Source organism: Schistocerca gregaria, chromosome X (genome assembly GCF_023897955.1).
Source record: "Schistocerca gregaria isolate iqSchGreg1 chromosome X, iqSchGreg1.2, whole genome shotgun sequence".
In the NCBI taxonomy this organism is placed as follows: domain Eukaryota; kingdom Metazoa; phylum Arthropoda; class Insecta; order Orthoptera; family Acrididae; genus Schistocerca; species Schistocerca gregaria.
In genome coordinates this window covers 37,270,299-37,287,267 of record NC_064931.1, presented here as the reverse complement: position 1 = coordinate 37,287,267, position 16,969 = coordinate 37,270,299, and the positions used below count along the sequence as shown (strand labels likewise).

General features: G+C 46.5%; 1 protein-coding gene across 4 annotated transcripts in view; it reads left to right on the top strand.

The window, feature by feature from the left end:
- Positions 1-16,969, top strand: part of LOC126298662 (protein transport protein Sec16A-like) — a 218,653-nt gene that overhangs the window by 105,809 nt on the left and 95,875 nt on the right. For all 4 annotated transcript variants that reach the window (XM_049990088.1, XM_049990087.1, XM_049990085.1 and 1 more), the window contains exon 11: positions 13,292-13,505. In XM_049990088.1, the coding sequence (XP_049846045.1) occupies positions 13,292-13,505 (214 nt within the window). The remainder of the gene's footprint in view (positions 1-13,291; positions 13,506-16,969) is intronic.

The window sequence follows — 16,969 nt, the reverse complement described above, 5'->3', positions numbered from 1 at the left end:
CCATATTGAATTCCAGCATTACCAATGGAGGGCTCCATGAGCTTGTAAGTCATTTTCAGCCAGGTGTCCCCCTGCAGGCCCAGAGGTTAGAATGGGCCCGAGTATTCCTGCCTGTCATAGGAGGCGACTAAAAGGAGTCTCACACCATTCGGCCTTTATATGGTGGTCCCCTGTAGGGTTCGACCTCCATTTTTCAAAATTTTACCGAAGAGTGAGCCATTTGGGAAAGGGCGCCTTACATGGTGCAACGTGTCCATTGTGCATTGAGATCTTTAGCCCGCTTTCTCGTCGTGGCTTTGCAGTCCCACTTGTCCTCCATCTCTTAAGTGCATATTCCTCCACCCATTATGCCGCGTTGTTTCATGCACCGACAATGACCGTGGAATTCTTTGCACCTCATACCGAGCACAGTAGACAGTCCTTTGTGGTCGGGCCCCATGTACCATGTTGGCTGTAGCCTCCTGACAACACAGGGATCGCCCTGCTGATGCCTACGCCGTGAACTCCCCCGTATGTCAAGAAGTAGATGCCGTCACCCTGGAGCATCCGGACTCCCGGCAATGGCCATCCTGCCAGGTGGCCTTTGTACGGCTGGGTGGCACCCGTGGGGAGGGCTCCCAGTCGGATTGGGTGGCATCAGGGCGTATGACGCGCGAGGAAGGTTACCACGTCATCACTTGCTGGTGATCAAACGCCAGCAGTCTCTAAGCGTTCCAAGTCTCAGTACAGCGCAAGGAAGTATGATAGTAAATCATTCCCCTCTCTGGGCACACCATGGGAGGAACGCCATGCTAAGGATGGCAGCGAACCTTATTCGCCCCGGTACCTTGTACGTACGAGAGCTGATGGGGACTCCTTTGTCTGGATAAAGCCTCAGTTTTTTGTAGAGCATTTAGAGGACAAGTTTGGGCAGTACCATCACGCCTCATAACAGCTTAAATATGGTCTGAGGTATTATATTCCACAGGGACCTTCTTTTGCAGTGTGACCATGAGCTGCACGTGAACTTAGAGGGACTAAGAGTTCATTTCATCGGGCGCATCCGTCGGGGTTCGAGGGATAATCAGGTTGCCACTGATGCCTTCATCGTGGCCTTCGAGGGTGACACATTACCCGAGAAGGTCAAGGTGATGGTCTACTGCCATGATGTCAAGCCATATGTCCCTCCCGCGATAGGCTGATTTGAGTGCTGGAAGTTCGGCCATATGTCTTCCCACTGTACTGGAGCATCACATGTTGAGATTGTGGACGTCAATCCCATCCCAATACTCCATGTGTCCCACCTCCCATCTGTGTCAACTGTGGAAAGCATCATTCCCCTTGCTCACCAGACTGCAGGATTTTACAGCAACAAAGGAAAATCATGGAGTACAAGACCCTGGAGCAACTGACCTACACTGAGGCCAAGAGGAAATTCGAGCACCTACATCCTATGGCTGTGACGTCCTCTTATGCTGCCCCTATGAGAAAAGTTGTAGCCCCATTAGTTCCGTGAATTCCAATCAGCTCACAGAGCCGGAAGACTACACCTGCCCCCTTGATGGTGGGGACACTTCCCTTCACGTTGCTCCTGCACCACCTACCTTGGGAACACTGTACCCCCCAACCATCTTTTCAGCTGGAGAAGTGTAAGTCTTCTTCAGCTCCTCTCGCTAGGAAGGGGACCCTTGGGTTACTCCCTTCCCAGCTTTCTGCTAGTGTGAAAGATGACACCCGCTAGTGGCTGAATTGCCCAAAAGCAGCTGGTCGTAGGGGTTCATGGTCAATCTCAGTCCCGGAGACTGAATCAGTGAAGCCCTCCCAGCCAGAGAAACCCAAGGATCAGCGAGAGAAATGCAGAAAGATGACCTGAAGACTAAGGGAAATTTGGTGGCACCCACACTACTGCTGCCTACAAGCTATGCGTCTGAGGAAGAGATGAAGAATCTGGCATCCTCTGAGGACCTAGATCTCACCAGACCCTTAGATACAATGGATATAGCCTGTTCAGTTTGGCAGCAGGTGACTCCGAGGCATAGACTGCCTCATTGAGTGTTTCATGCCTTCCCAGTCTTACAATCCCGTCATCCTCCAGTGGAATTGCGGTGGTTTTTTCCACCACATAGCTGAGCTATGGCAACTGTTAAGCTATACACCTGTTTCCAGCATTGCCCTCCAGGAAAACTGGTTCCTGGCAATGCGACCCCCTGCCCTTCACGGCCACAGGGGATATTACAAGAACCATAGCAAATATAATAGTCCGAACTCGGTATGTAGTGAACCTGTGCCCCTTCAAACTCCTCTTGAAGCTGTGGCTGTCAGGGTATGGACGATACAGGAAATAACTGTCTTCAACATAATCTCCCTCCAGATGGTGCGGTACTCCTGAACGTATTGGCTGCACTGACTGATCAACTTCCTAAACCTTTCCTACTTTTGGGAGATTTTAAAGCCCATAATCCCTTGCGGGATAACAGCATGCTTAGTGACTGTGGCAGATATGTTGAAAATTTACTGTCCCAACTCTACCTCTGCATCTTAAATACTGGGGCTGTCACACATTTCAGTATGGCTCATGGTAGTTACTAAGCCATTGATTTATCAGGTCGCAGCCCAGGACTTCTGGCGTCATGCCTGTGGACGCCCACCCAAATTTTCTTTAAACAAGGCAGACTGGGTAGCCTTCACCTCTGCTGTCACTGTTGAATCTCCCCCAAATGGTGCCATCGGTGTTATGAGTGAGCAGGTCACTACAACAATTGCTTCTGCAGTGGAAAACACAATCACCTGTTCCCTATGGTGTCCCCAGCAAAAGACAATATCTTGGTGGTCGCCAGAAGTCGCTGAGGCAATTAAGAGTGTTGGCGAGCTCTACAGTGACATAAATGGCACCCTTCCTGACAGCACCTAACAGCCTTTAAGCAGCTCAGTGCCGCGTTTGCCTGCTTATAAAAGACGGAAACAGGAGTATCGGAGAGGTACGTGTCGACCATTGGGTGTCATACGTCACCTTCTGAAGTGTCGACGAAAAGCCGACGTCTTTTTGGGTACTAGACCCCAACAGGTGTCCCTAGCATTAATATCGATGGAATGCTCTCTACCAACACAGATGCAATTGCCAAGCACTTTGTTGATCACTATGCTAGAGCCTCTGCATCAGAGAACTGCCCCCCAGCCTTTCGCACCCTCAAAAATGCAGATGGAACAGAAAGTCCTCTCGTTCACTACACGTCACAGTGAACCCTATAATGCCCCATTTACAGAGTGGGAACTCCTCAGCATCCTTGCACATTGCCCCGACACAGCTCCTGGACCTGATTGCATCCACAGCCAGATAATTAAACATCTCTCATCTGACTACAAGCGACATCTTCTTGTCATCTTCACCCTGCTCTGGTGCGATGGCTTCTTTCTATCACAGTGGCGGGAGAGCACCATCATTCCCATGCTGAAACCCAGTAAAAACCCACTTGATGTGGAAAGCTATCGGCCCATCAGCCTCACCAATGTTCTTTGTAAGCTACTGGAACATATGGTAGGTCAGCAGTTGGGTTGAGTCCTGGAGTCATGTGGCTTGCTGGCTCCATGTCAGGGTGGCTTCCGACAGGTTGGCTCTACCACTGACAATCTAGTGTCCTCAAGTCTGCCATCCAAACAGCCTTTTCCAGATGCCAACACTTGATTGCCATCTTTTTCGACTTACGTAAAGTATATGACATGACCTGGCGACATCATATCCTTGTCACATTGTATGGGTGGGGTGTCCGGGGCCTGCTCCCGATTTTTATCCAAAACTTTCTGTCGCTCCATACTTTCCATGTCCAAATTGGTGCCTGCCATAGTTCCCCCGTATTCAGGAGAATGGCATTCCGCAGGGCTCCATATTGAGTGTATCTCTATTTTTAGTGGCCATTAACGGCCTAGCAGCAGCTATAGGGCTGTCAGTGTCCCCTTCTCTGTATGCGAATGACTTCTGCATTTCGTATTGCTCCTCCAGTACAGGTGTTGCTGAGGGCACCTGCAGGGAGCCATTCACAAGGCGCAGTCATGGGCTCTAGCCCACGGCTTCCAGTTTTCAGCCACGAAGTTGTGTGTCATGTACTTACGTCGGCGATGTAGTGTTCATACGGAACCTGAACTTTATCTTAATGATGATCCACTCACTGTAGTGGAGACATATCGATTCTTAGGACTGGTTTTCGGTGCCTGATTGACTTAGCTACCTCACTTTCACCAGCTTATGCAGAAGTGCTGGCAGCACCTTAATGCTCTCCGCTGCCTGAGCAACAACAACTGGGGTGCAGATCGCTCTACGCTGCTGCAGCTCTACAGTGCCCTTGTTCAATCCCGCCTTGACTATGGGAGTCTGGTTTATGGTTTGGCAGCACCCTAAGTGTTGCAGTGTTTCAACCCAGTGCACCACTGTGGCGTTTGCCTAGCGACGGGAGCTTTTAGAATGAGTCTGGTGACCAGTGTCCCTGTGGTGGCCTTAGGCCTTCCATTGCAGATCCGACGTGCACAACTGCTCACCAGTTATGTTGTACACATTCGTAGTTCTCCTGAGCATCCGAATTACCGTCTCCTTTTCCCGCCCACGGCAGTTCATCTCCCTCATCGGTGACCCAGGTCAGGGCTCATGCTTGCAGTTTTCGTGCAATCCCTTCTTTCCGAACTGGATTCCTTCCCTTTACCACCTCTACTTGAAGTTCATTCACGTACATTTCCGTGGTGTACACCTTGGCCGAAGCTTTGTCTGGACCTTTAGCATGGCCCAAAGCACTCCGTTAATCCCGCCGCTCTCCGCTGTCTCTTCCTCTCTATTCTTGACATGTTCCAGGACTCAGAAATTGTTTAATCCAACAGCTTGATGACATGGTAATGATGGCTTTGCCTGTGTCCGCAGAGACCCGGTTGGACAGCATTCCTTGCCTACTGGCTGCAGTGTTTTCACTTCAGAACTTGTGGCCATATCTCGTGCACTTCAGTACATCTATTCCTGTTCTGTTTATTCTCTGTTCTGACTCCACCCTGCAGGTCTGGGAGTTAGAATAGGCCCGAGGTATTCCTGCATGTCGTACGAGGCCACTAAAAGGAGTTTCACACGTCCCGGCCTTTATGTGATGATCCGCTGTAGGGTTCGACTTCCATTCTTCAAAATTTTCCCGAGGAGCGAGCCAATTGGGGAAGGGTGCCTTACAAGGTGCATCGTGTCCATCGTGCATTGAAATCTTTAGCCCACTTTTTCGTCATCGCATCGCATTGCAGTCCTGTCCACTCTCCATTTCTTGGGAGAGATCACCTTCCTTGGTGTGTTTTCCACCATGTACTACACAGTGTCGATTTCTGCATCAACGATGACCATGGACTTCTTTGCACCTGATATCCAGCACGGTAGCCAGTCCGTTGTGGTGAGGCCGTTATGTACCCTTCGCCCCACAGGGATCACTCTGCTGATGTCTGCTCTGTTAACTCCACATGTATGCCAAGGGGTAGGTCCCCATCCCCGTGGGGCATCAGGACTCTCGGCAATGGCCATCCTGCCAGGTGGCCTTTGCTGCGGCTGGGTGGCGCGTGTGGGGAGGCTCCCTGGTCGGAGTGGGTGCCATCAGGGTGGATGACACGCGATGAAGCGTAGTCCATCATCTCTTGCTGGTGGTGAAACATCAGCAGTCTCTAAGCGATCAGGAGCTCAATTCAACACACAGAAGTATGACCCCAAATCATTCCCCTCCCTGGCCACACCATGGGAGGAACGTCAGGCTAAGGATGGCAGCGGATCTTATTTGCCCCGGTACCTTGTATGTTCGAGAGCTGATGGGAAATATTTCATGACAAATGAAGCCTTAGATTTTTGTTGAGCATGTAGAGAACAAGTTCGGGGAGGTGAAGGGCTTGTCCAAAATGAGATCTGGGTCAGCCTTGATCAAAACAGCATCCTCCCTATCACAGGAGTTACTCGCTTGTGACAAGCTGGGGGATGTTTCTGTAACCGTCACGCCCCATAAGAGCTTACATATGATCCAGGGTATCATATTTCACAGAGACCTTCTTAGGCAGTCCGACAATGAGCTGCACACCCATTTAGAGCGGCGAGGTGTACATTTCACCCAGCGTGTTCACCGGGGTCCGAAGGACAATCAGGTTGCCACCGGTGCCTTCATTTTTACCTTTGAGGGTGATACATTGCCCGAGAAGGTCAAGGTGATGGTCCACTGGTTTGATGTAAAGCCCTATATCCCTACCCCGATGTGGTGCTTTAAGTGCTGGAACTTCAGCCATATGTCTTCCCACTGTACTTTCAGCATCACATGCCGAGATTGCGGACACCCATCACATCCCAATACTCCATGTGCCCCACCTCCCATCTTTGTCAACTGCGGAGAGCACCATTTGCCTTGCTCAAGTGACTGCAGGATTCTCCAGAAAGAAAGAAAAATCGTGGGGTACAAGACCCTGGACGGGATGACTTACACTGAGGCTAAGAGAAAATTTGAACGCCTGCATCCTGTGTGTATGACATCGTCTTCCGCCGCCACTACAACTGTTCTGCCACCATCAGCTCCGCTAACCTAGGTCACCTCTCAGAGCCAGAAGACTACACCTGCCCCCTTGATGATTGGGGGGTGGGGGGGGGGGGGGGCATTTCACTCCCTGTTGCTCCTGCACCACCTACTTTGGGAGCAACGCCACCTTCCCGCCCAACCTCCCCCAAACCATCGTGAACGTCTGTCTCGCTTTCTAAGCCAGAGAAGCGTAAGTCTTCTTCAGTTTCTCTTGCTAGGAAGGGGTCCCGGTCCCTTGGGTCAGTGATTTCCCTAAATCGCTCCAGGCAAATGCCGGTATGGTTCCTTTGAAAGGGCAAGGCTGTCTTCCTTTCCCATCCTTCCCTAATCCGATGAGACCGATGACCTCGATGTTTGGTCTCTTCCCCCCAAACAACCAAACCAACCCTTGGGTCACTCCCTTTCCAGGTTTCTTCTAGTGGGAAAGATGACACCCACCAGTGGCTGAAGAGCCCAAAAGCAGCTGGTCGTAGAGCTTCGTGTTCATCCTCAGTCCCAGAGACTGAGTCAGTGAAGTCCTCACAGCCAGGGAAACCCAAGGAGCAGCGAGAGAAATCCAAAAAGAAAACCCATAAGACCAAGGAAATTGCGGTGTCACCCACACCGTCACTACCTACAAGCTTTGCGGCTGAGGATGGGGTGGAGATTTTGGCATCCGCTGAGGACCTAGATCTCACCAGACCCTCGTACACAGTGGGTATAGACTGCTCAGGCAATAAATTGGTGGCAGCAGTTGATTCTGAGGCGTAAACTGCCTCATTGAAAGTCAATGCCTTCCCAGTGTCATGATGTCATCCTCCAGTAGAATTGCAGCAGTTTTTTCCACCTCCTGGCCGAACTACGACAACTGTTAACCTTTACGCCTGCTATCTGCATTGTCCTCCAAGAAACCTGGTTCCCAGCATTGTGGACTCCTGCCCTCAGTGACTATAAGGGATATTACAGGAACCGTAGCGATTATAATCGAGTGTCAGCTCGAGTTTGCATTTATGTCCTAAAGTTGGTCTGTAGTGAACATGTGCCCCTTCAAACCCCTCTTGGAGCTGTGGCTTTCAGAATAAGGGCGACACAGGGAATAACTGTCTGCAATGTATATCTTCCTCCAGATGGTGCAGTATAGCTGCAGTGATTGATCAACTCCATAAACCTTTCCTACTTCTGGGAGATATTAATGCCCATAACCCCTTGTGGGGTGGTACCATGCTTACTGGCCGAGGCAGAGATGTCGAAACTTTACTGTCGCGATTCGACCTCTGCCTCTTAAATACTGGGGCCACCACACATTTCAGTGTGGCTCATGGTAGTTACTCAGCCATTGATTTATCAATTTGCAGCCCAGGACTTCTCCCATCTATCCACTGGAGAGCACATGACGACCTGTGTGGTAGTGACCACTTCCCCATCTTCATGTCACTGCCCCAGCATTAGGCACACAGAGGCTTGCCCAGATGGGCTTTGAACAAGGTGGACTGGGGAACTTTCATCTCTGCTGTCACCGCTGAATCTGCCCCTCATGGTAACATCAATGTGATGGTTGAGCAGGTGACTAGCACAATTGTTTCTGTGGCAGAAAACGCGATCCATCGCTGTTTAGGGTGCCTGGGGCATAAGGCAGTCCCTCGGTGGTCACCAGAAGTTGCTGAAGCAATTAAGGAGTGTTGGCAAGCTCTACAGTGGCATTAGTGGCACCCTTCCCTGGAGCACCTCGTAGCCTTTAAACGGCTCTGTGCTCATGTTCCCTACCTTATCAAACAACAGAAGAAGGAATGTTGGGAGAGATAAGTCTCAAACAGTGGGTGTCACACGTCACCTTCCCAAGTCTGGGCAAAGATCAAACATCGTTTCAGGTACCAGGCCCCAACAGCTGTCCCCAGTGTTAACATAAATGGCGAGTTATGTACCGATGCAAATGCGATTGTGGAGAACTTTGCTGAGCACTTTGCTCGAGCCTCTGTGTCTGAGAATTACCCCCCAGCCTTTCATACACTCAAACGGCGGCTAGAGGGGAACGTCAACTCATTCACTACATGCTGAAGAGAACCGTATAACACCCCATTTACAGAGTGGGAGTTCCTCAGTGCCCTCGCACATTGCCCCAACACAGCTCCTGGGCCTGATTGCATCCACAGCCAGATAATTAAACATCTCTCATCTGACTACAAGTGACATCTTCTTGTCATCTTCACCCTGCTCTGGTGCGATGGCTTCTTTCTATTGCAGTGGTGGGAGAGCACCATAATTCCCATGCTCAAACCCAGTAAAAACCCACTTGATGTGGAAAGCTATCGGCCCATCAGCCTCACCAATATTCTTTGTAAGCTGCTGGAACATATGGTATGTCGGCGGTTGGGTTGGGTCCTGGAGTCATGTGGCTTGCTGGCTCCAAGTCAGGGTGGCTTCCGCCAGGGTCGCTCTACCACTGATAATCTTGTGTCCATGGAGTCTGCCATCCGAAGAGCCTGTTCCAGATCGCAACACCTGATTGCTGTCTTTTTTGACTTACGTAAAGCATGTGACACAACTTGGTGACATCATATCCTTGCCACATTGTATGAGTGGGGTGTTTGGGGACCACTCCCGGTTTTTATCCAAAACCTCCTATTGCTCCATACTTTCCATGTCCAAGTTGGTGACTCCCATAGTTCCATTCATACCCAGGAGAAAGGAATCCCGCAGGGCTCTGTATTGAGTGTCTCTCTATTTTTAGTGGCCATTAACGGTCTAGCAGCAGCTGTCGGGCCCTCCATCTCACCTTTTCTGTATGCAGACGACTTCTGCATTTCGTACTGCTACTCCAGTACTGTTGTTGCTGAGCGGTGCCTCCAGGGAACCATCTGCAAGGCGCAGTCATGGGATCTAGCCCACGGCTTCCAGTTTTCAGCTGAAAAGTGGTGTGTGTCATGCACTTCTGTTGGCATCGTAATGTTCATCCGGAACTCACTCACTGTAGTGGAGACATATCAATTCCTAGTACTGCTTTTCTACTCTCAATTGACTTGGGTCCCTCATCTTCGTCAGCTTAAGCATAAGTGCTGGCAGCTCCTCAATGCCCTCCATTGCCTGAGCAACACCGATTGGGGCGCAGATCGCTGTACGCTGCTGCAGTTCTACAGAGTTCTTGTCCAATCCCGAACTGACTATGGGCGTGTGGTTTATGGCTTGACAGCTCCTTCAGTATTGCATTAACTCGACCCTGTCCACCACTGTGGGGTTCAGTTAGCGACAGGTGCTTTTAGAACGAGTCCGGTGACCAGCATACTGGTGGAGGCTGGTGTCCCTCCACTGCAGCTTCGTCTGGACCTTTTGCATGGTCCTAAGGACTTCATTAACCCCACCGCCCTCCGCTGTCACTTCCTCTCAATTCTTGACGTGTTCCGGGGCTCTGAAGTGGTTTACACTGATGGCTCAATAGCTGATGGTCATGTAGGCTTCACATATTTCTGTGGAGAACATATTGAGCAGCACTGCTTGCCAGTTGGCTGCATTGTCTTCACTGCCGAGGTGGCGGCCATATCTCGTGCTCTTGAGTACATCCGCTCATGCCCTGACAAGTCATTTCTCCTGTGTACTGACTCATTGAGCAGCCTACAAGCTATCCCCAGTGCTACCCTCACCTCCCTTTGGTAGCGTTGGTTGAGGAGTCCAACTATACCCTGGAACAGTCCCAATGTTCTGTGGTGTTTGTGTGGACCCCAGGACATGTCAGAATCCCTGGCAATGATCTTGCTGACAGGCTGGCCAAACAGGTGATGCAGGAACCACTTCTGGAGATAGGCATCTCCGAAGCTGACCTGCATTTCCGGCTTTGGGAGACAGAATGGCAGAACAGCATGCACAACAAACCGCATGCCATTAAGGAGACTATGAGTGTGTGTAAGTCTTCCATGCCGGCCTCTCGCAGGGAATCAGTTGTCCGCTGCCGGCTCCGCATTGGCCATACATGGGTAACGCATGGTTACCTAATCCGTTGCGAGGACCCACCTCAGTGGTCGCTGTGGCTCCCAAATGACAGTCGTCCACCTTTTGCTGAACTGCCCACTTTTAGCTGCTCTGCGGCAGACTTTTAACAACTTTTCCAGCACCCTGCCTGGGGTGTTGGGTGACAATACCTCCACAGCAGCTTTAGTTTTATGTTTTATCTTCGAGAGTGGGTTTTATACTTCTATGTAGGTTTTAGCACGTCCTGTGTCCCTCTGTGTCCTCCACCCTATTGCTTTTAGGGTGGTTGTTTTAATGTGTTGCAGACTGGCTGGATTTCCATTTTTATTCTCGTGGTTGGCCAGCCACTGTAATCTGCTTTCATGTCTTACTCTCTTCTGTTTCTAGCATCTCTCTGTTGTTTTCGTGTCCTCCTTTGTTCCTTTTAATGTCCGTTGCCTTTTCTTCGTTCTTGTGGCTTTTCCTTTCTTTCTGTTTTGTGTTATGTCTGTTTTACTCTCACACTTGTGGCATTGTTTTATTAGGAACAAGGGACCGATCACCTCGTAGTTTGGTCCCTTCTCCCAGGCAGTGAACTTGCTGACCGGTTGGCAAAACAGGCAATGCAGAAACCACTCCTGGAGATGGCCATCTCTGAAACTGACCTGCATTCTGTGTTATGCCGCAAGGTTTTTCGGCTTTGGGAGACGGATTGGCATAATATTATGCACACCAAACTGTGAGTCATTAAGGAGACTGCAAATGTGTGGAAGTCTGTCTTCCCTGCGGGCTTCTCGCAGGGAATCAGTTGTCCTTTGTTGGCTCAGCATTGGCCATGTTACGTCCTCTGTCGCGAGGACCCACCTCATTGTCGCTGTGGGGCCCCAAATAAGTCATCCCCCTCTTGCCAGACTGCCCACTTGTAGCTGCTCTGCAGTGGACTTTTAACTTTCCTAGCACCCTACCTTCAGTGTTGGGTGACAATGCCTTAACAGCAGCTTTAGTTTTAAGTTTTATTCGTGAGAGTGGGTTTTATCATTTGATATGAGTTTTAGCACATGTTCTTTGTCCCTCTGTGTCCTCTACCCTAGGACTTTTAGGATGGAAGTTTTCATGTGTTTCAAAGTGGCTGGCTTCTCCTTTTTTATTCTCATGGTCAGCCAGCCTTGGTAATTTGCTTTCTAGTTTTTAACCTCTTCTCCCTGTTTCTTGTGTCTCTCTCTGTGGTTTTCTTTTCCTGTTTTTATCCATAGTAGTGCTGATTGTCTTTCTGTCGTTCTTCCTCTTGTTATTGTGCCATATGTCTTCTTTGTTTTCTTCTTTCCCTTGGGTAATTGTTTACTGGAAACAAGTGACTGATGACCTCGCAGTTTGGTCCTCCACCCCCCCCCCCCCCCCTCCAACCCCTTAAACCAACCAATCAGCCAGGTGCCTGGATACTCGAGATCGCATAGTGTACATGTCTGCGGGAGGTGCAAAAGGTCTAAGTTGAGACCAATGGTGTGCTTACATGTTTCATGCAGCACTGTTGCCGATGCTCACTGTGAGATATGACGGGAATGATTGGGATGTGTCAGCTGGTGATCCTAACCAATGTGAGAGCAGTGGGCAGACAATGTGTTTGGAAACAAGAGATATTGTAGCATCTCACATTAGTATAGAAATTAAATCCACCAAGTGTTCAGAAAAAAACAGTTATGTTCTCAAGTCCCATAGTAACCTCAACCTCAAAAATCCTAACATATTTGGAAGAAATAGCCGTATATTTGTGAAAACAGAGATGTTAAGTCTCACAGCTGTTTTATTAGGATGACAATGAGATGATGATGATGATGATGATTAAAAATAGTGATACCACAGATGACTGGCTAACTACAGAAAAAAGGCAATAGGTGTAATGTTAACATTTTAGGCAAGTCCCTTAAGTCAATAAAAGTTTGCTATTTTGGTTAGTCAGAATATGTAAAAAACAAATTTGTCTCAAAGAGCCTCTTTCTAAAGGGGGGTTGTCTTACGTTCAAGGTCATCTTACACTTGGGTAAATGCAGTATAATTGTGAAAACTGATTGCCACTCTAATCAGTCTGTCATTCAATGGAATAAGTTTTATGAGGACAAAGTTGTTAGTATGGTGAGGAAAGATTTGAAGATTGCATTTGAATTTAACGTAATAGAAACATTGTAAATTTTGTCACTGAAACGAGGAAAAACTGGAGGACAATGAAATACATCTTTTTGTATGTGACAAGAAAGCAATTAGTGATTGTGGCCAGTTATTTTAAAAGAAAAAATATTTTTAATATTGAACTTGTTGTGACTTGGTCGTGTTGAAGGCAGGATGCCATTACCTTCTTCTACCCTTAAAATTGACTTTACCTAGCCAGTTAAAGAAGGACCTGCAGTGTTACCTAGGCTCAGTATCAAAGTTCAGCTTCAAATTTTCCATATTAACAAATCATAGGCAATAGCTGACGTAGTATACCACAACAGACAGGGTCTTTTTTTAATCAAATGAGCACCTCCACCATTTTCTCATAGCTTCCTACGACACTGCTGAAAATACTCATTTGAAGCACACTTTCAGTAACACACTGTTTCAGTGCAATGGTCACACCCTCCATTTGCTCCAGTCAGTCTCCGATTTGTTTGCCATCTCATATGGTAGTACTGGAGCTAATAGATGGTGGCACACTAGTTGAAAACTCGGACTTACTGACCAGTTAACATGATCCACTGACTAGCTCTAGGATGATGGCTGGCTGTGCATCCTTTCCCAATCATCTCCCTGCTCTCTGTGATTAAGATAGTAACATGTGCTTATTACATTTCTAGGTTATGGTTATTATGGACGACCTGCTTTGGATCGTTATCATTATGAGGCATACTATAGTTATAAATATTATGAAAACCTCAGGAGAACAAACCCAGCTGCATATGCTGATTGGTATGCAAAGTATTATGGGGATCAGCATCAGTATCAACAAGGTGTATACTCTGAAGACAGAGGCAGTGTTCATTCTGGTCGCAGCTCTGAAAATGATGACAGGTATATATGTATATTCTACCAGCAGCTTTGTGTTGTCTAAAATAAATATGGTTTATATTCTTTGTAGAATGTAATCGAGCATTTTGTGATGTATCTTAACTTTAAATTGGTCACTCTCCCACTGCATCAACTCCCCCCCCCCCCCCCCCCAAATAAATAAATAAATAAATATAAATAAAAATAAAAAATCAAGATGTACATCAGTACTAATAAAATAAAGTTTTACACAATTTTGTGGAAAAAATCTGTTAAGTAGTAAAACTATGTGGTTGACCAGGACACGAACTCAGAAACTTGGCTTTTGTAGGCAATGCTCTTACCAGCTGAACAACCAGGCCGGCATAGCTTGGTCAGTTAGAACATCACCCACGAAAAGCAAGAGTCAGGGTTTCAGCTCTAAAAACTAAGAATAAGTAAAGATACCATCACGTGCTTGATATGTGAAAGTGTACAATGTTGTATTTCATACTGTGTGTTCAAAGAATAATGGGGATTTTTCTGTCTTTTCTGTTTTAAAAAATAATTTTATTTATTCATCTACATCAATGTTATCCCCTTCAAATTCGTCCTCATTAGTTATTAGACTTTTATGCCAGCACTTCTTCTAATTCTCAAAACACTTATGGAACACTTATTTGTGGAATAGCTTTTAGCTCTCTCAGCAATGTGATTTTAATCTTTCCATGCTTGTAAAACAACAGCCCTTTAAGGTTTTCATTATTCTTGGAAACGGAAGGAAGTCACGTGGGGCCATGCGTGGTGAATATGGCTTCTGGGTCATCATTAAAGTATTGTTTTTGACCAGAAATTCAGAACAAGCAACAAAGTTTAAACAGGCATATTATCATGGTGCAAAACCTCTGAATTGTTTAGGCACAGATCTGGATGGTATCCCTCCTCTGCCCTACTCCCGTGGATTTCTTCTCACAAACAGCATTGAACTTGTTAGCAGGACTTATTGATTTTTCAGCCTTATGGCAGGAAGTCGTGGTGCACTGTGCCATTAAAATTGAAGATCACAGTGAACATAACTTTAACTCTTGAGTCCAATTGCCGAGCTCTTTTGGTTTCGGAGATGCATCCACTGGGATGACTGAGTTTTAATTTCATTTTCAAATCCAAAAAAACCATGTTCCATCTTGTTTTATTACACATTTCAGAAGCTGTGCATCATTGTTGACTTCATCTAGTGACTGCTGAGCAATCTTCATTTGTCACTGTTTTTGTTCAAAATTCAACAAATTTTTCTGCTGCACATTTTACACCCGAAGAATATGGGAAAAAAAACTTATGGTGTGCGCCAGTTGGTATGCCAATATCATAAGTGACTTCTTTGATTGTGATTGTACTGGAATGTCCAGGTTGTTCATCATTTTAAATGTCTCCAAAGCCTTATTCAAAGAGCGTATATACTCTTTAACTCTTATGTTATCCATAGCAGACTCGCCAAATGCAATATTTAACAGCTGTAACACTTTGTTCCATTTTCTCCATGGAAAAATTTTATACAAATTCTCTGATCCATTTTTGTATGAAATAAGTAATTGCCAATGCTCCAAAATACAAGTAACCTTTTGGACAGCTGGCAATAGGACAAGTATTCGATATTCCTGACATTGTGCAGATACTTTGCATTTATGTTTTCCACACAACACCAAGTGAAATCATGTGAATTGGACTAACATAACATGTGAAGCTTGAAAATCCATGTTATTTTTTGAACACGCCTCGTGCATTATCTCCACAAAGAAATTTATTAGGTGAAAACACAAATTTCATATATTTTATTCCAAAAATCCTAAATCACTGTTATTCGTTTTTAGGCTGTTAGCTTGTGTCTGAAGTTACACATGTACACTAGAAGTTGTTATTGTGGTATGCATTAAGCAATTCTGAAATTATTTAGGGTATTTTATGCAATTGTTAACATATATTTTTGTTATACAATAGCAGCATGTGTGGCATCCTAATTTCTATTTTATGACATCCAGTGATTGTTTCATAGGATGTATGTCCTAATATTGCCAAGAAATAAATTTGTGTGTGTGTGTGTGTGTGTGTGTGTGTGTGTGTGTGTGTGTGTGTGTGTGTGTGTGTGTGTGTGTGTGTGAGAGAGAGAGAGAGAGAGAGAGAGAGAGAGAGATTGCTTAAGTGTGACAGTTCACATGAGTGACAATATATTTGTTCATTTTGTTGCAATGCAGTAAGTAAATGTATAAGGTGTACAACTTTATGCTGTTTTTTTCCCATATGTTTGAGGCTATAATGAAACAAATTAGTTACATATGTATCATTCAAAATATTTTTCATTGCTGGCCACTACTTTTTCCCATCTTTCAGGCAGTGTACGAATCCCGCGTCAGAAAAAATTGTTCATCTTTTGAAGCGATCCACAAATCGATCCAATTTGTGACTTCATGACATCGGACGTGTTGGTCAGCCAGGCTATGAGCCATTGATTTAAACAGGTGATAGTCAGAGGGAGCAATGTCTGGAGAATCTAGTGGGTGGGGTAGGACTTCCCATTTTAACTTTTCCAAGTGCATTTTGACCTCTTTTGCAACGTGAGGTCAAGCGTTGACATGCTGCAAAATCACTTTATCGTGCCTCTCACTGTATTGTCTTTTAATGCTCTGCTCAAACACATGAACTGAGTTCGATAATCGGTACCTGTGATTGTTTCACTCAGTTTTAACACCTCATAGTACACGATGCAGAGCTGGTCCCTCCAAATGTAGAGCATGATTTTGGAGCTGTGAATATTTGGTTTGACCGTCGATGCGGAAGCATGGACGGGATATCCCCATGATTTTTTGCGTTTAGTGTTATCATAATGAACCCATTTTTCATCCCTGGTCACAATGTGATGCAGAAATCCCTTCCGTTTTTGCCTCTGAATCAACTGTTCACAAACACACAAACGCTGTTCAACGTCTCTTGGTTTCAGCTCACACAGGACCCAAGTTCCTTCTTTCTGAATCATGACCGTAGCCTTGAGACGTTTTGAATGGCATATGTCACTCACGCTAATCATGCCAATTCTTGTCGAGTATGACACAAGTCTTCACTCAGCAATGTCTCCAATTCTGCATCTTCGAAAACATTCTCTCTTCCACCACAATGCCGGTCTACGACATTAAAATCACCGTTCTTGAAGCTTTGAAACCACTCGCAACATGAGATTTTCAATCAGGAACAACTTTATGATGCAGATACAAATCGACTAATGTTTGAATGAGGTTATGTTGACTGAGGTCCAAGCTAACTGCCTGATGTCTGCGATCTGTTTCTTTTGACCGCTACTAACCGTTGTTGTCACCCATCGGTAAATGACGGAAGCAAAGTTGTACACCTTGTACTTTTTTTGATGTGTTGAAGGAAATCATTAAGAAGTCTATGGCAGAAATTAGTTGGTTAATGAGGTGGGGGAGGGTGGAGGGAGGAAAACATTTTTCATTTTAGAC